Source organism: Nothobranchius furzeri, chromosome 7 (assembly GCF_043380555.1).
Source record: "Nothobranchius furzeri strain GRZ-AD chromosome 7, NfurGRZ-RIMD1, whole genome shotgun sequence".
Lineage (NCBI taxonomy): Eukaryota > Metazoa > Chordata > Actinopteri > Cyprinodontiformes > Nothobranchiidae > Nothobranchius > Nothobranchius furzeri.
Genome location: NC_091747.1, coordinates 46630298 through 46651219, shown reverse-complemented (window position 1 = coordinate 46651219; position 20922 = coordinate 46630298). Strand labels below are relative to the sequence as shown.

Here is a 20922-nt window from a genome sequence, read left to right as displayed (position 1 = left end):
AGACTCCCGGGTGAGAGTCATACGCTCTAACCAGTCAGCCAAAGGGACATCCCCTTGGCCAAATAGCCAGGGCGCATGATCAATCGGGACACTGACAGGACACACACTGCCACAATAACAATGGTTTAGAAGGGATTCTTGCTTTACTAATTAGTGTTAAACATTTTGTCCCGTGACTGAAACTGAAGCAGTCATTGATGTTGCCGTAGTGGGGGTCACTATAAAGGCTGTGATGAAAAGCTATTTGAAATGAGTAGAATAATGTAAGAAACGGTGAACGTAACAAAGATGAGTTGAACACATGTTAGAATTGTTTGTATGCTAATGCTAAGGTAGGCTAAAAGCTAACGCTCCTGTAGAGCTGGGAATAAACAAAAATGTATTGAATAATGTGACAGCCCCATCTAGTGCACAAATTTTATTGTGCATACACGGATTTATTCATTGATCATCATCTAGGTAAACTATACTGTGGAGGACAGAAGACGGGAGTTGCCCGATTCTGGGGGCATGGCGACTGGACGCCGGCTGGTGCTTGTCCGGCGTAATGAGGCCGGAGAGGAGAAAAGGGTGGCAGATCTACCAAGGCGTGTGTGTGGTCGACCTGTCATTGTGGCACCCGGTTCTGGGGGGTGGGATCGTTCGCAGTTGGTTAGGACTGCTGGCGATGAAGACAGCCGAGTAGGTGGGCAGTGTTCCAGCGCTAGGAGGGGAGGCTTGACGCCTTCTTTAGGTAGTGAGGGCTGGGAGTAGTTGGGTGCCGAGACCACGCCGACATCTGCCGCCGCAAACTCTGGCAGCTGGACCTGAGCCGTGGACTCACCCGCCGTCCTCGCAAGTTGAACCCCGGGGCGTTTGACGATGTCAGAAGCTCAGACCCCGGGGAGGGGTTCGCATCGACTGGGCCAGCCAAGTACCCGCTTGCTTGATTTTACTTATGCTGAACAGCTGGTTTACTCGTGAAGGAACTCAGGCGTAGTGTTTTATTGTTGGTTGTGTTAATAAAGGATACTTTTGGTAAATTGCTGCCTACTGGTGCTGTTTTTAGGTTCTGACTGGAGGGTAAGATATTCTGCCCGTGCTCCCACTGAAACTTATATTACAATACTGTGATGTTGTTTATAGGGAATGTTGGTCAGTCCTACACTCCTGTCTTAAAACTAGTTTCATCCTTTTAAAAAAGGATTCATAAAATTCATTTAATTCGTTCTGTGCATAGCTGTCAATTTTATGTTATGTGATTATTTTAAAATTTGTGGTTATTTGCAAATGCTAATAGTAGCTGCTACTGTTTGCACTTCCTGTTTAGCCTGGGGAAATCCCACTAGAGGTATTTCTGCTGGAATGACCATGTAATGTGAAACTAATATGATAAAAGCTAGTAAAATTTTTATTCAACATTTGTTCAGACTACAATAAAACTCTTGAGATTAAAGATGGAAAGTTTGTTCCCAGGCTAGCCGTTAGCTTGTCAATCAGGTCAAAATGAATGTTTCTCCAAAATTAAAAACGCTTTTTGCATCAGATTAAACATTAGATCACAAAGATCTGAACAATGTTTTAGTAGCCCATCTTTAATCCTCTATTTGAACTTGCTTCCAAACTTCTCCTTCAGGGTACTGGTGTGTCTTTACCGACGTCTCCATCATCTCACAGGAATATCCCGGATCCTAAAATCAGAAAGCATTACACACACACACACACTCACACACACACACACACACACACACACACACACACACACACACACACACACACACACAATACAGTTTAATCTGAAACAGAATCTGTAAATAAATTTGTGGGGTTTTAGTAATCCCCACCTTTGGGGGCATGTAGTGAGCGTTCTGTATCACCACTGGACTGGTGAAATGCTCATGAAGGTGGTCTACATATTCACACATTCTGTAAAAAAATTAAAAACATTGTGGGTTGGTGTAATGAGTAAAAAATGCGTTTTGGGTATTAAACTCATTCCTCCCACTCTCACCGGTTGTTGAGATTCGCCGACACACAGATGTAGTCGAACAGGATCAGATGCTGGACGAGCTCACACAGGCCGACTCCGCCGGCGTGAGGACACACAGGAACTACAGAAAAAAACGCATCATAATTACTTTACAAAAATAGCATCAAAACTACAAAAGAAATACAAATCCACTAATCACTGTTTAAATAATCCAAAATATTCCAATATTTATTCTTTTGCTGTTTAGTGGGGATCTTTTTAATTTTAAGGGCAAAACTGTGTTTCAACAACCCGTGTTCTTGAAAAAAATCATGAAAAATGTTAATACAAAGAATTTAGTCAACAGGAAGAATAAACCCACATAAGTCCTTAATAAATTCTACATTTTCAACAAATCAAGTCATTTCTTTTTAATGGTAAAATCAAGTGCATACATTTACTGTGTGGCGCCTTATGTACAAAAGAAAAATGTTCTAATATGGAGTGTTTGCATTTCTGTGACATTTGACCTTTGAACTTGTGGGCCATCAGCAGCACAGCAAGGTTTTCGTTGACACTGCCCAGTCTGCAGCTGTCTATCTGCACAAACTGCAGCGCTGAAGCCTGGAGGAACTGCTTGAACATCACCCTGTTGTGACACTGAAGAAAAAGCTTGATTCGAACCAGAAATAAGTTAAGTCAGTAATACTTGAACCATGAAGGTACCTGCTCGCCTGTGGCCACTCCAATCCCAAGTGGAGCCAAAGCCTGCAAAAATAAACCCAGACGATTAAAAGACTGTTAGAAATGATGAGAAATTAGAAAGATAAATTCAACAGAAGCTACATTTGCACAAAACCAGACTCAAATTAGACTTGGACGTATTTTATTGAGGCTCTTTTTTTAAATCTGCCCCTCCAGGTTCAGGCTGTTACACAAAAATCTTAATAACTTAGGCAGGGCTCGAATTACACACAGGCTTCTGGGGGGAGCCCCTTGAGAATGCCGATGTACGTCTGTTCGATCACTGTTAAAACTCCCTGATGGGGGGTGTTGCCTGTCTCTGTGAAAACTGCAGGGAGGGGGACTTGATCATTTTTTGGGCTCCCCCTAGGTGTGTCAGTCAAGGGATTCTGGGGGTGCCCATAACCCTATCAGGGGAGTCGGGCTCCCCTAGCACCCCCATGCTCCCCCTGATTTTAGAGCTTTTTTAATCAGCTTTTTTTTTACTGATGTCCAATATGATATAGTCACATTCTTAATTTCCAATGCCGACACAAACCAATAACATAAACTATGCGCCCCCATAAGATCAAATGAAATTACTTTAAGTAACTAACATCACATATCTGTCATGAGTGGCAGCTGTGGCTACATTGTAGCTCATCACCATCAGTGTTTTAATGTGTGTGTGAATGGATGAAAGGCGCACTGTAGTGTAAAATGCTGTGAAGTGCTCTGACTCTGAAAGGTACTATAAAAGTGCATGTCATTTATCATTAATATCATTTATCACCTCCTATCATGCATACTAAAACTTTAACTTCAATTTAAGTCAGGCCAGTTGGGCCAAACAAACACAAATACTTCAAAAACTAGCCCTCAGCTCTGTCATAGTTTGACATTTTCAGTCAGAGGAGATGTAGCTGAAGGGTTTGATGTACGATATGTGCATGGTATGTAAAAGTTGTGTCATTTAAAAAAGTTTAAAACCGATACCGATAATTTCTGACATTACACATTATTCCCAATACTAGTCAGAAATATCGGACATCCTTGTAAAAACTGATATAATAACTTCTGATATCACATTTTAAAGCCAATTTTCACAGATAATATCAGACTTCTCTAATTAACACTAACCTACAGACTAAAACCTTCTAACTGACCTTAGAAATAGCAGCGTGACCCAGGATGTCATCTGGAGATGTGGGCTCCTCAATCCAAAGAGGTTGGACCTCAGCAAGTCTGGAAACCCAGCTGATAGCCTCATTTACATCCCATCTCTGGTTGGCATCCATCATCTAGCGCAAAAAACAAAACAACCTGGTGAATACTTTTCAAACTTCATTCCAAGAATGAGGTGAAACAATCCTTACCAAGGTGTTATTTGGTCCAATCATTTGTCTGATTAGGCGACATCTGCGTATGTCGTCCTCCAAGTCAGCACCGACCTTCACCTTAAACCTGGTCCAACCATTTTTAAGTGCATCTGTACAAAGCTACAAAAACCTGTCTACCATTAAAACCCAAATATAAGGTGAATGCAGCATGTGTGTTTTATAGAGACCTGTCTGAGCTGCTGGTCTGAGTATCCAAGCCAAGCACAGGAGGTGGTGTAGGCAGGATAACCCTCCTTCAGCATCTGATCCTCTGGCAGGTGAGAGAAATTATCCCAAGGGAGGAAATTAGCTTTAATGGAGCTCATTTGGGGCTTTTTGTGTTGGCCAAAAGCCCTCCAGTTAGCATCTAAGTAGGCTATTAATTCACTCAAATCCCACTTGGACATGAAATTAATGATTCCTCAGTGTACCCACCTCTCTGTTGTCTGCCCTCCTTTGCTTTCACAAGTATGTCTGGATCAGTAAAGAATAAGTTAGATAATGCATGAAAAATGATGTTATCTGCTCTAAAATTAAACCACAAGGAAGTTGTACCCAGAGCTTCCTCCTCAGTAAGTACATCAGTGATGTATCTGAAGTCAATGCAGGAGACGATCGTCTTTGGATCCTGAAAGGACACAAGAGACAAAGACGTTTCCCTTCCTGTTAGCATCCCGGATGCAAATTCATGAGATAATTTATTTATGACTCACCATGTCAACAAGCAGCTTCCACAGCGGCTGCAGGAAAATATTGTTAAGTCGTTATTCATGAGGAGTCAAACTCGTGAAAGAAACTTATATATACAGTATATAAATAAATTATAAATAATTGTCCCACCTTGCTCTCCGTTCGAGCCCAGAGGTCCCAAACAGCGTTCAGGACAGCAGCAGTGGCCAGGTGGATTACACCTTTCTCTGGACCCAACTGAGAACACATTTCTGTAGCTGCTGTTAGCATTTCTTTAAAGGGATACTTTGCAGTTTGGGCTTGCTTTCAGCACCCCATAGTGTCCAGTTAGTAAAACCAAAAGAGAAACTCATCTCCTCGCCGTGCTTTTGTCTTTTTAGCACCTCAGTCTAACTGCTGAAATGTCTCCTCAGCCTCCGTTAGTTTCTACTGGAGCGATTCATCACTAAAGCAAACCAATTAGCTGCGTTCCCAACCTAAAAACATGCAGGAGACATGCTGGAAGCAGACTCCTGCGACAGGCATGTCAGCTCCACTTTACTAAATCCAACAGGGACCGCACTGGTACTCTGAAGTTGCAAGTGCGGTATTCTGGACACAGAGGGTGGTAGGGGTCTGACACTTCATTAATCCTGTAAATGGACATTTTAACACAAACTGGCTAAAGAAAATGATTTAAAATATGAAAAAGTTGCATACATGCCTTTAACTGATTCAATGTTCCAGTATTTGAATTGAAAATATCATACATAGTTTGGTTTCATAACGATTTGTGCAGTGAATAATTCTCATATTTCCAGGTGGAAATTTTTAACAAGGAGTTCACCAAAGTAAAATACTGAAAAAGGATAAAAGTAACAGGCTGATTAGACTAGAACTCTGTAGCATTGTTAGCAATTTTACAACATTGATCTTCAATTGTTGTGAGTGGTAAAGTTCTTTTCTATGCTTTTGTACAGAACATGCATGTGCCCAGTGCTTTTATTATAACGTATTTTTCCCAGTTTCCTGTTGGGATAATAAAATCAGCAGCTCGACTCATTGAGCCAAAAAGCCTTGCGTTGTAGCATTTCTCTTTCCTCACAATGAGCAAATAGTTATCCATCATAAATATTACCTTCAACGCTTTAATAGAGTTTAAAGTTAATATGTAAATTACTATGTGATATAGTATCACACATTAACTAGATTCCAGAAAGAAGAGGACACCTTGCAGTAAATAAAGTATTTTAATAGAACATTTATGCAAATCTAAACCTTTTAATCTTTTTGTGCTGCCACGTGTCTCTCTGCTGCCTCTATAAACACTCCCAATGTGAAAGAAAAACATTCATCCATGTTCTGTGAGTGTAATTTTAATCTGTTTCAAAAAGTCCCTGTTTACGATGTCACAAATGGGAAAATCAGAATAGAACCACCTCTCACGTGCAAGACAGAGCTGCTGCTGAGGAGCAGCGGCTCTACTGCAGCCTGAGGATGTGATGAGTGGGTGTGGCCAGCTCCAGCTTGATAGAGCCCTGATCGGCTCATTCCGGAAGATATTGCAAATGTCAAGAATAAAATTCCAGTAATTAATTTACATGAGAAAGATTGTGTGTTAAAAAACATGGACATGTTTTGTATCAACCATAGAATATTATAACTTAAATAAAAAGTCATAATATGTCCCCTTTAAAACATAAATGAGGCAGGACTTTCTAATCTAAACCATAACTAAAAACAAATAAAATGCTTTTTTTAATCTTTCAATGTAGGCTTGAAACTCTGAGCCTGGAGGTTGATTAGGACCAAATCAAAAGTCCACCCATCTGCTCTTACCCATCTCATTTGGCCATCACTGGTCAGCAGGCGGTAAAAGTCACGAAAGTTGCTCACAATCTCCTGCAAAGATTTCCCAACAACCAGTCCTTCCAGAGCCTTGACGGCACAAACCACTGTAGCGTTCAGGCAAACAAAGACAACATCTGCCTTTAAAGAAGATACACAACTTCCACATAACCATAAATATTCAATACACGATCTCACAAAGACAACATTTATAGAAGTACTGTTTTATAATACTGCATTCATTCATACATTCAGAGAGGCTCTAAAGTTCATTATTCAACAGTCTGAAAATAGAATAGGTGAAATTCCATTGGTTGACCACCAGATGGGGGTGTAGGCTTAGTATAAAATCAGCATAAAGACGGTAAATGTGTCCTTTAGGGTCAGTAATAAATAAATAACTGCATTTTAAGGAACTTGGATATGGTTTTATTTAGTACTGGAACAATTGTTTGTTGGTCAAGATGACAATATTTTATGTATTCTAATTAAATGAAGGAGGTATATAAACATACACCATTTTAAAGGTACAATCATGAAAACTAAAAGTGGGAATAGTTTAAAAGTAAATAAAAATCACATACATTTATATTGTATTTATTCTTACTTAGCTCTCATGACCCTAAAATATATTTGTATTATTCTTTCAGAAGCCTCTATTTTAACTCATTGAACTAGTTTTGCATGTCCTTTTGGTATTTGTTGGTAATTCAGATTTCAGATCAGATTTGTTGGTAATTCACACTACCTTTTCAAAGTTAATGATAAAGTGATTTTTTTAGAAAAATAAATTATTATTATTTTTTTAGAAAAATAAATTATAATATTATTCAGCAAATAATTGATGTTATTTGCATTTTAGTTCATTTTAAAACAGGTCATTATGTTCAACATGCGTTATAACTTATTTTGACACCAAATGTTTGAATCAAAATAGTTTAGTTTACAGTTTTGTCTCACATTTGAAACATAGTTGTTACTATTTTTAGTATTTTTCTTGATGTTGGGTCAGATAGTTGTTCTGTAGACTCAATTTGTCTTTGGTTTCAATAGCTATAAATTCCGAGCTTGTGCTGAGTCCTTGAACACACCACCTAGAAGCTACGCGGTGGTTTGCTTCCCGTACCGGATCTCTTACCGATTTCTGTTCCTTTCCCCAAAGTGAACGTGAGGCCGAACCCTTTCAGTCCGCTATCCGTGTCCAGAACCACATACGCAGCAGAGTAATCCGGATCTGTGTGCTGCATTGACGGACACAAAAACCAAGAAGACCTCGTTTCTGTCTGGAGAAACACTTCTTTCCACTCGTTTATTTTGTGCAGAAACTTCTTACCATCGCATCTGAGCCGTGCTGCTCCAAAGATGTGGGAAAGCGCACATCTTTCACACTCAAATTAATTATCTTGTGCAACATTTTTTTAATAAAACACTAGTTTGGAACTTCGGAAACACATCTGATCAAGCTGACCCCGCCCACTTCACGTGGTCAGGGCAAACTAAAATTAAAGAAACACACCAACGCACTTCTAAACATGGTAAAATCACGTTTTTATTGTACAAATTCCACATAATTCCCACAATTTCCCCCTTAATGCATTTTACATGTTTTATTTTCAATTATATCAACAATCATATATAAAAAATGATGATTTTATAATGTACAAAGCCATTTTTCAGGCTCTATGTTCAGTTCTCATGGTAAAAAGTCCCGATTACATCATTAAGGAGCAAAATATAAACAAAAAGTTTTTAGAATGGCCATCCTAGAATTTGTAGAGTCCATTTGATTACATGAACAGATGAGTCATAGTGTTCTGCAGCAAAGATGCTGATAAAAAAAATCAAGTTTTTCCTAACTTGAAAAATAGTTGTCCATAAATTCGTCTTCGTGCTTGTCTGGAAGCAGCTCTGCATGCCACGATGTTCTGACGAATGGTCATAAATCCATTTGTTTAATTACTGATAAAATAATGAAACAAAGTAGTAACACTATAGAGTGACTGTAAGGATAAAAGTGGGAGACACAAAAGAAATGACAATGTCCATGTGTTACAAACAAATATGTTGAAATAAACACAGATAAGACAATGTCACAGTCGCACAAGTTGCACATATGAAATGCATTAAAGGTATTATTCAGTCATCTTGATGTGTCATTGTGTATAATCATGAATAACTACTAGGTAGTTTCCTGAACAACCTCTGTTTGGAGAAATAGCTTTTACATCGCACCGGACTGATGAGCTAATGGCTAGTCTGAATACAGCCATGACCAAAAAAAAAAACCTGTTTTCAGAATTTCATGCAATTGCTCTTAATTTCAAAGTAGCATGGAATCTTGTTTTTAAATATCACCTACAATAAAAAATGTTGCATCAAAAGAACATTTCTCTATATTTTTCCATCTAGAACCAACTAATTATATTTTTTAAAATTCCTTAGAAAGCTCTAAAAGTAAAATTATAATCATTGAAACATTTACACAGAGAAACGCTTCAAAATGGCTAAAAAATCACTTTAAATGTTGCAGGATTTGATTTACACTTTCCAATCGTTTGTAGTTAAAAGTAAAAGCCACCTTTGTTTATCAAAATATTTTGAATAATGATTTAATTACTGACATTTCCTTATTATTGGAAAATGAGCATAAGATTTACACAATAAATCACATAAAAGGCCAATTTAGGCTTTTCTTGAAGGCTAAATCACAGCTTATTGTAAAGAAACACAGCATGATATTATGAAATATGTCCCACATGAAATGTATTTAAAACAGGACCAGGTGTGGCCGAAACCACAACGGTTTAAGCTGTCTTTTCCAAATGCACATATGAAGCTATAAAAGTCCACAGCAACTGTTTGTAGTACCAGCAGATAAAACAAAAATAGACAAATACGTGAAACTTATAACTGAACTGGAAAATAAACCCAAACAAATGTGTGAAGTGAGACTGACACAGACTTCTACAGACTCGTGTGCACTTTAAACCCTCAGGCTATAGGTTTTCTCCAGGTTGGTACTGAGGCTCTGTGGCGGTGAAATAATCCTCCAGGAAGGACTGCAGGTACTCGAAGGTGGGCCTCTCGTCTGGCTCCTTCTTCCAGCAGAGCCCCATCATGTCATGCAGAGACTCAGGGCAGCCCTGAGGGCAGGGCATTCGGTAGCCTCGCTCCACCTGCTCCAGAACCTCCCGGTTCACCATACCTGAGGACAGGAAGAGATTACAGTGAATGGAGGCTGCTTATTAAAAGAAAAAAATCAACAAAAAAAATCATTTAGCCTAATTTAGCTTCATTTAGATTATTCCTGAGTACTGAAAGGTATAAATTTAAAGGGTTTCGAGGGCCAAACCCAATTTCTGGTTCTTGTGCAGATCTGAGCTGCTGATGCTTGTTATTCTCAAAAAAATAAGATAAACAAAATAGTTAAATTTTTTTAGATTCTGGTTCTCTTTAAAGGTGCATTATGTAGGAATGAAGTAAGAATGCCATCCCGTGGTCAAATTTGAGTACTGGAGCCCATTTTCAAAACTGAGTGAGTTTCTCACTACCGTTCCTTGAGTTTCGTAGCTGTTGCTACAGATCAGCCCCAGAAGATTGTAGGTGATGTTCTACTGGCAGGAGGCCCCCGGGTTGACCTATAGGACTACCTGGAGGAAATACATCTCTAAGTTGGCCAAGGAACGCCTGGGTGTTCCAGCTGAGGAGCTGGTAGACTTGGCCGGGGAGAGGATTGCCTGGGAGGCCCTACTTGGGATGCTGCCCCCACGACCCGGACCCCAGATGAGCGGAGGAAGGTGAGGTGAGGTGAATTTAATCACATCTGTGGTCTTTTCCCTTGTAATTCTAACAAAATTATTTTTTACGATTGACAGTAAAGGAAAATGTAGAACTTCACATGTTAAAAGATTGAACAAGCAAATGTTTTCTTTACATAAAAGAATGACAAAAAATTGATTGTGTTTATTATTATTTTTTACTTTATCGTTTCCTGTCTGACTATTTCAGCACTCAATCAGAAAAATAAAGGAGTTTTGTGGACAAAACTACAGGAGCTAGCAGCAGATGGCCAGAGGTGTTCAGTCTCCTGATCGTCCGCGCCCTTGCTTCGCCCCACCAGATGGTTGGTTAATCTCAAATCTGCCCATTTGTGTGTGTAAATGTGTGTCAGTATCTGCCATGCAGAGGCATCAAACAGAGGTTCAGACAATGTCAGACAGCTTCTCTTCATCCTCTGACATAAATAACCACAGCAGCATTTAAAACACCAGACAGCTGTCATGAACCACAAACACCCCCAGCTCTGTCTCTGTGTGTGTGTGTATGTGTGTGTGTGTGTGTGTGTGTGTGTGTGCGCGCGTGTGTGTGTGTGTGTGTGTGTGTGTGTGTGTGTGTGTGTGTGTGTGTGTTAGCTATGCCACTCACCTGGGTAGGGCACTCTGCCTTTGGTTACAAGCTCGGTGAGGAGGATCCCGAAGGACCAGACATCAGACTTGATGGTGAAGCGTCCGTACAGCGCCGCCTCTGGCGCAGTCCATTTGATGGGGAATTTGGCTCCTTTGTGAGTGTAGAAGAGGGCGGTTGTTAGAATCCCATCATGACTTCATTCGTATTTGAAGTCAATAATAACAGTTTGGATTGAGGAGGTTAAAATGGGGGGAAATCACTAATAGGATTGCTCGAGCTATTTGCCTTAATTTAAAATTTGTTTAAAATGTATTTATTTTATTTAGTTATTTATTATTATATTATTATTTATTATGTAATTTATTTTAGTTCACTTATTTTTCAAGAGTATTAACCGCTTGAGATGTATCGTCTTGTTTTCGAGCGGATCCTCTTTCAGTACAACAATTAGAAAATAAGGTAACGGGTTTGGATTTAGGAGGGTATAGTGGGGGAAATCACTAATGGGATTGCCTGAGCTATTTGCCTTGATTTAAAAGTTGTTTGAAAAGAATAAAACATGAATAAGTGAAGTCAGTTCACCTAAAACCTCGGAGATACCTAGAAACCAAGAGACCAGAAAACATCCTAATCAGAAACCAGATCCACCTCAGCTGAGTGCTTTTGATGAGAAGGAGCAGTATCTCTACTTTGAGCCCATCCCCCACTTGCTGAGATATCTTATCTTATCTTTAACATGACTTAGTGCCGTTTCAGTTAATAACTAAGTAAAAAGTAAAAAAACAATTACATCTCAGATTAGCTGAGCTATGACTTGGGCACTCCCCCTTCTGAAAGTGACAAGACCGCAGAAGCTGATATCATCACCATAATCTAACCCATGTTGCACCATCAAAAAGGGCAGTGCGTACCAAACAGTACAGTCTTCAATTGTTGTGAACGTCCAGCTTTTACTCTGTCTGCTGCACTCCTGTCAGTGTTGGTTTACTATTTGTGGGACTCTATGGGCCAACCAGAAGAATACCAACACAAATAGGCGCACATTGCCACCTACCGTCGCAGAGTTTAATGCATTTATCTATTTCTGATGGACATGTAAACTAGAATAAAGACTCCCATTTTGGTTTGGGTGTTAACTTGACTAGTGCCATAGCTCGACTTAAATGCTCATGTCAAACCACACTGACTGACTGGCTAAGGGGCGGAGTCACTGGTTGCTCCAAAGTTTTCGTTCTCTCTGCCCATAGCCTTTTCTGGGTCTCTTCATTTAAGAGTCTGGCAAAAAGCCACTGACTAAGCAAAATGTTCAACATCATCATGTCCTCCATTGCTGCATTTTGTTGTGTTTATGTTGTGCACAGATCACCTCATGCGACTTTTCACACTCTCTGGTCTGCTTTGCTATGACGAGCTTACCCATTAGAACCATTTCTCAGCTGTAATGGAAAATCACCCAAACCATGTAGGGTAGATTCGAGCCACTCTGAATATGTACTTGAGGAAAATCAACGCCCTCATTACAGCAAGAAAAGCCTTGATCCATCATTCCACCTCCTACTCTGTCAGTCATGAACATGACACCAGGATATTTATCCTTCTCTGGTGCAAAGACTCATTCGAAACATGGAGGGGGCGGTTTTACATTTTTACCAATGAAAACGTTAGCCTAAGCCTCCTTCTTTATGGCTGAAATCGTTTTTAAAATGCATTTAGAATTTTACGAAGGGATTGAAAGAGCCCAGGTTACTACTTGCACCTGTTACATAGAACCTCATATCATCTGCAAAAGAGTACAGTCAGAGAAAAGAAAGGAATATGCTGCTTGTATGAAACATGTAGCTAGCATTTGATGCATTTTAGTTGATTGTTACAAATATTTTTCTACTGAGATGTGTTAAAACACAATTTCAGGGCTGATTTTGTTTACTTTTTCTAACAACAACAAGTCTGAGTGTAACTAGTGTCTTCAGCTGTGATATAACAAATGGACTGGTACGCACCAATACACAGTCCTGGCACTTGTACATTTTTCCTCTCTGCCTACCGTGACTACTTCTTAAACTCCAATGCATACCGGTAGTTTTTATGGCCATTTATTAGTCCAAATATCTGGAATTAGAGAAAAAATCTGTCTGTATTCAGATAAAAATGCAGCTTAAATTACTTATTAAATGATAGGGATGGGTATTGGCAAGAATCTAGTGATTTGATAAATATTACAGTACAGAAAAGATGATACGTTAAATAGCAATTCTAAAAGCCAGACGATATTTGCAGTTTTTAGACTGAATTAAATTAGAAAACTCAGGCCAGACACTTCCATGACACTTCCAATATTTGTGTGAGATCTTGTTGTTATATCAGAATAAAGTCGGCATAAGCTACTGCAACCTCGCAGTCAGAGTTTGAATTGCACCACACAAAAAGAAACAGTAAATGTTTGCATTTAGATTCTCAGTGAAAAGTTGATAAACTGCAGTATCATAACTCAAAAAATTGCAATAATTCAGTGCGTATCAATATTTTCTTACATCTCGTTTAAATGTATTTTTTGTTAATGCTTATTGCTAAAGAATTATAAACAAAAGTGTTTGAGTCGGTAACAAGTGAGATGAGCCCTGAGTGGAACACATCAGAGCAAATAGAAACATCTGGTTTCCGCTGTTAGCCTGACTCACCATGGCAACTGGGATTGAACCTATTTGTGAGGTCGTGGCTCTTTTCCATTTCTACTCTGACACCTAAATCACCAGTGACCTGTCTGTGTGCATTTATTTGTACAAACCTTGCCTCGCTGTGTACTCGTTGTCTTCTATCAACCTGGCCAGACCGAAGTCGGCGATTTTACACGCCAAGTTCTCTCCCACCAGTATATTTGCTGCACGCAGATCTCTGTGAATGTAATTCATCCTCTCAATGAACGCCATCCCATCTGCAATCTAAAAATAAAACATTTGACAAGCAATCTTTAGCTTCTCATGCTTTGAACTTTTGTCTGACAAAAAAAAAAGCAAAAAAAAAAAAAAAAATCAAAGAAAAGCTGTCAGGGGAGAAGATGTTGGAGCTCTGCGTCTTTTTATAAAACCCTGAAGCTTTAAATAGATCTCTACACGACATCACAGATAAAATAAATCAGTACTTATAAGGAAAAAATGCAAGTATTTGTTTCACCTTTGCTGCCATATCCACCAGCGTGACAAGTGTCAAGAATTTACCATCACCTTCTTTAATGAAGTCAAGCAAACTTCCTGTAAAATAAGAAATATTTAAGATTTTACAAGATATTTATGTGTCACAATGCCTCAGATTTTATTTGAGCACAGATGGATCGCTGAAGTAGTGTAGCTTTAATTAAAGAGGATAAAACACGGACTCTGACAGTGATTACCTCTGAGATTCACAGCAATAACTAATCCAAACCACACGCTTTTATACAGGAGTTTACGTCATTTCTTCACACACAAATCTAAATACTCATAAAACTACAAAAAAAGCATTGCAGCAGAATCTACGAACAGCTTGCACAAAACTGCTGCAGTTTTTTTGTTCAAGACGTAATGGAACCACAAGGGATACCCAAAGACCCTCAATCTGTGCAGCATATTAACTAAAATGCCCATAAAATTTACAATTTTCAGGATCATCTAGTCCCAAACAGCTGAGCTGTTATCTTCTGAAGGATAAAACTCTTAAACATGCAAGTTTGCACTGTAGCTCCTCAGTAGGAAGTCAGGTACCTTTAGACATGTACTCTGTGACTATATAGATGGGTTCCTCGGACACGACTGCGTAAAGAGGCACAAGTTTGTCGTGCCTGAGCTTCTTCATGATCTGAGCCTCCTGGAGGAAGGCCTCGGGCGACATGGTGCCCGGCTTCAGCGTCTTTATGGCCACCTTGGTGGTGCCGTTCCACGTGCCTGAAGAGACAAAGACAGGAAGTAGAAAATCCCAGCGGCCACAGGGGGAATCAGTGTAAGTAATCATCTGGGAGTGAGAGAAGATCTTTAATTAGGTCTGGTAATTTCTCAAACGTGTGGCGTCATGCATGCTCTAGTTGTGAAGAGGGGTCTACGGGTTCTTAGATGAAGACAAATACATCATATCAGATGTCTTCCTGACAGAGGCCAACTCTGGAGATACAGAGGACACAACAAACATAGGAAGCAACTGCAGGAAGAAGATAACTCCTCAGTTTGGACAAAAACAGACATGATAAATAAAAACACATGGTGTGTGCATTACCTCCATTAACATGGATGCATTTCCTGTATTCGTACAAAGCTTTGTCTTCAACATATTGTTCATAATCTTTCTTTCTTGAAATTATTCAGACTATCCCTTTAAAGCAGAAATCCAGAGTTTTTGCCACAGGGCACCATCTAGAGATGGAAAAATGTACTGCACCTTAAGCCCCTCTCTCTTCTTCAATGATTACGGCTAAAAGCAACGACTCTCGTTTGTGAATGCTCACCTCTAGCCAACAGAGCTAAAACAAATTGCTGTTTATTCATTACTTTAAAAAAATAACTACTAGCTAGCTAGCTACTTCTGCAAATGCTCAAGAATGCTCTATTACTGACATATGTATGTAAGCTGATGTCTAACACTAATGCTGAGTGGTGCTCAATTCAAATTGCACGTGGCTCTAAGGCAGGGCTATTCAATTCTGGTCCTCGAGGGCCGGTTTGCAGCATGTTTTAGTTTTAACCCTGCTTCAAGACACCTGGTTTCAATCAGCAGGATGTTAACAGGCTTCTGCAGAGCCAGATGAGCTGCTGCACAGGTGACTCAACCACTTAATCTAATGTGTTGGACCAGAGAAACCACCAAAACATGCTGGATACTGGCCCTTGAGGCCCGAACTTGAATAGCCCCGCTCTATGGGATGGAGTGGGCTTAGCTAAGAAAAAATAACGTATTGCCTACATTTTATTGCAGTAAGTCGTCACTTTTACAGATTTCTAAAAAAAATCTAAAAAAAAATACTCCAGATTTCTGCTTTAAGGCAGAGGTATCCTAACCTCTCAGCACTGGGGCCAAAACCATCAAGCTAAAGGTCCTTGAGGGCCACTAAATTGTATTTTTTACGAAACACAAAAACAGACATAAAGATCTCTACATAAAAATGTAAAAAGCTTTCAATTTACATCAACAGACTTTTGAAAACAAATTTGTGAATTTCGAGAAATGTATTTGGGGGGCCGTGCAAAATCAGTCCGAGGGCCCCATATAGACCCCCAGCCACACATTGGACATGCATACTTCAAGGTTTTTGAGCCAGACCTTACCCATCCAGACCTCTCCAAAGCAGCCCTGGCCTAGTTTGACCTCCAGCTGCAAAGAATCCCTTGGAATCTCCCAGGCGTCTTTAGCGAGTCCCTGAGTCTGAGGCTTGACGGTGGGGCAAACCGTGGTTAGTTTGTGACAGAGTCCGTCAGCATGTTCTGTGTGTGAAAATGACAGAACGACACACTCAGACCCAGACGGTCTGAAGCAGCAGCAGAAAGAATTTTAAATCACATGTCTGGTTAAGCAGCTCTTCCTGAGACGCACTTAAAGCAACCATGATCAAATGTAAATAAAGTGTTTTTTTCTGTAATCTCAGGAAAGACCTCTCAAGAGTCACGCAGAAATCAAGTGGAATCACAGAGACTTAACCTCAAGATGAAGTGGGAGGCGCAAAATCCTAACTGCACCATGAACTGTTATTAAAATTAAAGAGCATTCATCTCCCTTAGCAACGCAGCAAGCAGGATGACAGCATGATTCTCCAAGGCCTGGCGAAAGACTGCGATGGATAATGAGACGAGTGTTTCAAACCTGTATAGTGTTTGACGAGCTTCTGCAGCGTGTCAAACTGAGCTCGCGTGGTGATGTAGTAGCCCCCGCTATCCAGCTTGCGAATCTTGTAGTGTTTCACATTGTCTCCTTTGGCGTCGTCCCAGTCTCGTATGGAGAGAGAATAAGCACCTAAAGGGAGGAGATGTTTGTCAATTGATGCTTTGGTTTGACTGTTGTGTGTTTATGAACGATGGAATTTTAGAGCTGGTTTCACGAGCATATTTAAACAACAGAAACATGCCACAGACGCATCTACTCTTTTATTCCTTGATAAAGATGCATTTATGTTCCAAATTTAAACAACTTTTCTACTTTTTATTTGTAATTTTATTCTAACAGCATCAATATAAGTAAAAGTATAGACCAACACAAAAGAGGCACACTATTTTGATTACCAATTTTCCATTTTTGTCCAACTTTGGACCTCAGTCAGTGCTATTGTACCTTTATATTTTTCACATTAGACATTTTTTGTGTTTGTTGAAACAAACACAGTTTCTAAATGACAGACTGCAACTCTAAAGATAATTTTTAACTGAATACAACAGCATTAAGCAGCTCCCCTTCTTCCCCCTCAAGCTGATTGCTGCTTTCGTCACAATTTTTCACAACAATGTATTGTTTCCTGTGATATCAACAAATGTCGAACCTAGTTCATGTCATACATCACTGATCTTTTGTTTGTTCAAGACAAAGATTTCTAAACCAGATGGTCAAAACCATCTCTCGTTCCATGTGGTGTTCCACAGGGTTGAGTCCTTGGCCCCTTTCAGCAAACTAGATTCTATTTCACTTTTATTCTAATGACACCCAGCTCTACATCTCAACTAAACGAACAACTATTTTGCTCAGAAGTTTTAAATAAAGCACAAATTTCCTTGCCTATTTTACAAATATTAATCTAGACACTAAACCAGCTTCTGAAATTCTTTTCCACTATATATCCAAACCAAAGTTTTTTTTTCCCATATGGTAAACCTCACTCAGAACTAGATTAACCGTTAAAACCTGACTCTCTTTAATCAAATTTTCTCGATATGTTTTTGTTTTCTTTTTTTCATCTGTCAGTTCTCAGTCACTTGTCTGGTTTTAGGCGTTCTTGAATGTTTTGCTTACTTATAAATGTTCTATATTGTTATTAAAAATACGTCTTTGAGCTCAAGAAAACTGAAAGACCAAAATTTCCGTTCTTTGTGTGAGTTTCTCCTGATAGTAGATATATTTTTTCACAATCACCTTTAGTTGTTTCACTTTCTCGCACAAGGAAAGTGCCTTGATTATTCCCAGGAATGAGCAGTAACCTTTCAGCATCTTTACGTCCCATTTTGCCAAAGTACCACCTGTGAATAGACAGCACATGAATACACTCTTGCAAAACCACCAAAACACAATGCAGTCCATTCAGAGATAGTATTATACTGACAAAAATAATAAATGTGCTGTTTTAAACCATCAAAGCCACATTGTGGAGCTTCTTCCAGATTGGGAAGCTGTAAATGATGGCCCACATTCAGCTTTATCAAATGTTAGCCACTGATACAGACTCTGTGGAAGTAATAATGAGCTTATAAGATGCAGCAGCAAGGTCTTACTCTTCAGCCTGAATGGAGTCAGCAGGGGCCACATAATTGCTGGGGATGTAGCCTTTCTTCCCTGTGTTGATGGAGCGAGCCTCCCACCAGTCTCCTTCTCTGCAGGAGAACAATGAAACGAGAGAAATGGCTTGTTCATTTAACTGTCAGCACAAGACTGGCACTTCTACATGTACATTAAATGTCAGTTGAGGGAAAAGTAAGAAACAAAAAGACTGCATCAGCTTGTTTAAAAAACCTTTGGTTTAATTTTATGAATATTAAAGCTACAATAACAAATCTGCAAAACAGGCTAGCTTAAAACATTTTGTAACACCTCTTCACAACATTCTAGCAAAGTATAGCTATAAATATTTTGTGAAGATAAAAAATAACTTTAATGATTATGCCAGTGGTTCTCTCACATTTGTCTTAAAACCTCTGCCAATTAAACTGCTCGATCTGAACCAAACGATTGGACCAACTGGTTGTCTATCTCACCGAACCACCGCACTTACCTGGGTCGTCCACTAACTACGCACTCGCACATTTTGCAACAGAACACCACTGGTGTGAGAGGATCTCGGCTCAATAATGTCAGAGAAGGACAAACAGCCGGCTGCTACCACTGCAACTTCAGAACAAGCTACCATAGAAAAACACCATTTGAAGTCACGGACAACAAAAGACATTTGGACCTAGAAAATGGCCACTGGTGTTTAGCACTATCTTGTTTACTGTGGCAATGTGGGTTCCTATATCAGGCGGACGTAGCCTCGGAATGATAGCCAACGGGAGGGGTGAGATTTCTGTCGTGAACATGTTTAAAAGCTAGCTTGTTTAGCAGATTTGCCATTGCAGCTTTAACTTGCATCATCTAAGACATAGTCTATATTGGTTCCTGCAAATTTTAGCCTTACAACTTTAATCATCAAATATACAACTGAGTCTGAACATTTACGGTTCCAGATTCCTGATAATACTGAAATAAGTGGTCTAGTGGGGCCCATTTACTTAGTGGACATTTTCTCTGTAGACATTTGCTGCCAAATCTTCTTAATTGTATCTTCATTTCCTCCTCTGTAAATTTACGATTCAAATTTCACTGACTTAAACATGTAGGAACTCACAAATAATAAGTTTGTGGTGGACGCTCTATTCTTTGTCAAGACTGCAGAAACACCGTTCTTTACATCAGTGGCATTAGACCCGACTGTAGGTTACCAAGAGCTGGGGAGTCTTGAGATGGTTTCCAAAAATCTCAATGAAAAAAAATTAAAATAAAAAAACATTGCTGAAGCTCTATTTCTAGCATATATTTTACTAAAACTCAACTAAAATATGACAAATGGATATACATATTAGCTGAAGCATTTTTTGTGCCCTGGCAATGTGTAGTTTTTACCATTCATCTCTGGAAATATTCATGGAAATGTAGTTCTAAATGAATGAAAAGATGCCCCGTTGTTGAAAAATACTGGCAGTTTCATAACATTTAACCATAAAAATCAGGTCTAAAATACATGGGAGCGGGTCCAAGTCTCTGAGCGATGCCATATTGGATGCCATGTCTCTTTCTACGGTAACCCGTGAGGACAAAACACATTTACTGATTTGTAACAAATGGTTACAAAACTTTCACCATTAATAAACGTTGTTGTTTCACACATTTACCTCTTCACTCCGTGTCAGTGGTGAAAGGGAGTCTGACGTGGTTGTCATTTTGCTGATGGTTGCACTCCCAGGGATTTTTGACCCTAATAGCCATCTGTTGGTAAGGTCTTACTTGAACACAAAAATAATGCTTGCTTGCAATGATTTAAGTATCTAATGGCCCCTATCTCAAGGGAAAATACACACTGTCACTTTAAGCATGTATGTACTGTCAAATCAGAGATATCTGGGGTCTATGAGGGCTATCTTGAGGGTTTGAAGCTTACATGTTTGGGAACTGTTGCTCTAAATGATGTGTTCTGCTTGTATGAGGTGTTGTGCCACCATATTGCTGGAACAGGAAGTCATTGTAAGGATCCAAAAAGTGACAGTCAGGGAAAACTCCACAAAAACGGCAGTCAACCACTTTTTCAAGGAACATCATGTAGGACAAGATCCGGTTCATACATAAAGATACGTAGCTGAAATTTTTGTGTTCAGTCCCGATTCATGATTTTTTCCCCCAAATCTGCTTTGCATAATAATTGTGTGAAATTCAGATGACACCTGTGCAACAAGAGCATAAAAGCATCAATCAAACCCATTCATGTGACACACAAACAGGCACAGCTGAGTGACAGGATCTTGTATTAACCACAATACCCTCAAATGAACATTAAAAAAAAGAGAAAATGAAGGGAGCCTTACGTGTTGTTGATGATCTGAAAGCGATCTCCTTTTTTAAACGTAAGATCGTCTGATGTTCTGGCTTCGTAGTCGTACAAGGCAACAAAAAAGGTGACACCACCTGGAAAAGCAACAATGAGACCCAGATTCATAACTAGTTGGCTGATTTGTGGCTACGAGAACTGCTGGGTTAGCA

At 39.5% G+C, this 20922-nt stretch overlaps 2 protein-coding genes across 2 annotated transcripts in view; both read right to left on the bottom strand.

Moving 5' to 3' along the window:
- Positions 1–1369: 1369 nt before the first annotated feature.
- On the bottom strand, positions 1370–8060 carry enosf1 (enolase superfamily member 1). The gene is made up of 15 exons (XM_015954669.3): positions 7901–8060; positions 7706–7808; positions 6559–6674; positions 4891–4977; positions 4764–4790; positions 4606–4678; positions 4486–4524; positions 4239–4321; positions 4048–4170; positions 3838–3972; positions 2675–2716; positions 2479–2608; positions 1991–2090; positions 1824–1905; positions 1370–1670 (listed from the first exon to the last, which is right to left on the bottom strand). The coding sequence occupies exons 1-15, from the start codon at positions 7979–7981 to the stop codon at positions 1575–1577; spliced, it is 1317 nt and encodes a 438-aa protein (XP_015810155.3). The 5' UTR covers positions 7982–8060; the 3' UTR covers positions 1370–1574.
- Positions 8061–9386: 1326 nt separating this feature from the next.
- Positions 9387–20922, bottom strand: part of LOC107382512 (tyrosine-protein kinase yes) — a 33438-nt gene continuing 21902 nt past the window's right edge. The window contains exons 3-12 of the mRNA XM_015954668.3: positions 20748–20847; positions 18408–18506; positions 18052–18155; positions 16795–16944; positions 16263–16418; positions 14712–14891; positions 14146–14222; positions 13760–13913; positions 10993–11124; positions 9387–9772 (exon numbers count right to left, since the gene is read on the bottom strand). Coding sequence (XP_015810154.1) covers positions 9564–9772; positions 10993–11124; positions 13760–13913; positions 14146–14222; positions 14712–14891; positions 16263–16418; positions 16795–16944; positions 18052–18155; positions 18408–18506; positions 20748–20847 — 1361 coding nt within the window. The 3' untranslated portion in view covers positions 9387–9563. The remainder of the gene's footprint in view (positions 9773–10992; positions 11125–13759; positions 13914–14145; positions 14223–14711; positions 14892–16262; positions 16419–16794; positions 16945–18051; positions 18156–18407; positions 18507–20747; positions 20848–20922) is intronic.

What these genes read in the sequence shown, in the direction of transcription:
- enosf1 (XM_015954669.3), bottom strand. Translation starts at nt 7,981, where the DNA reads ATGTTGCACAAGATAATTAATTTGAGTGTGAAAGATGTGCGCTTTCCC. An exon ending in GGAAGCTGCTTGTTGACATG is followed by an intron (nt 4,679 to 4,763) that starts GTGAGTCATAAA and finishes GTGTCCTTTCAG; the next exon opens with GATCCAAAGACGATCGTCTC. An exon ending in CTCACTACATGCCCCCAAAG is followed by an intron (nt 1,671 to 1,823) that starts GTGGGGATTACT and finishes TTCTGATTTTAG; the next exon opens with GATCCGGGATATTCCTGTGA.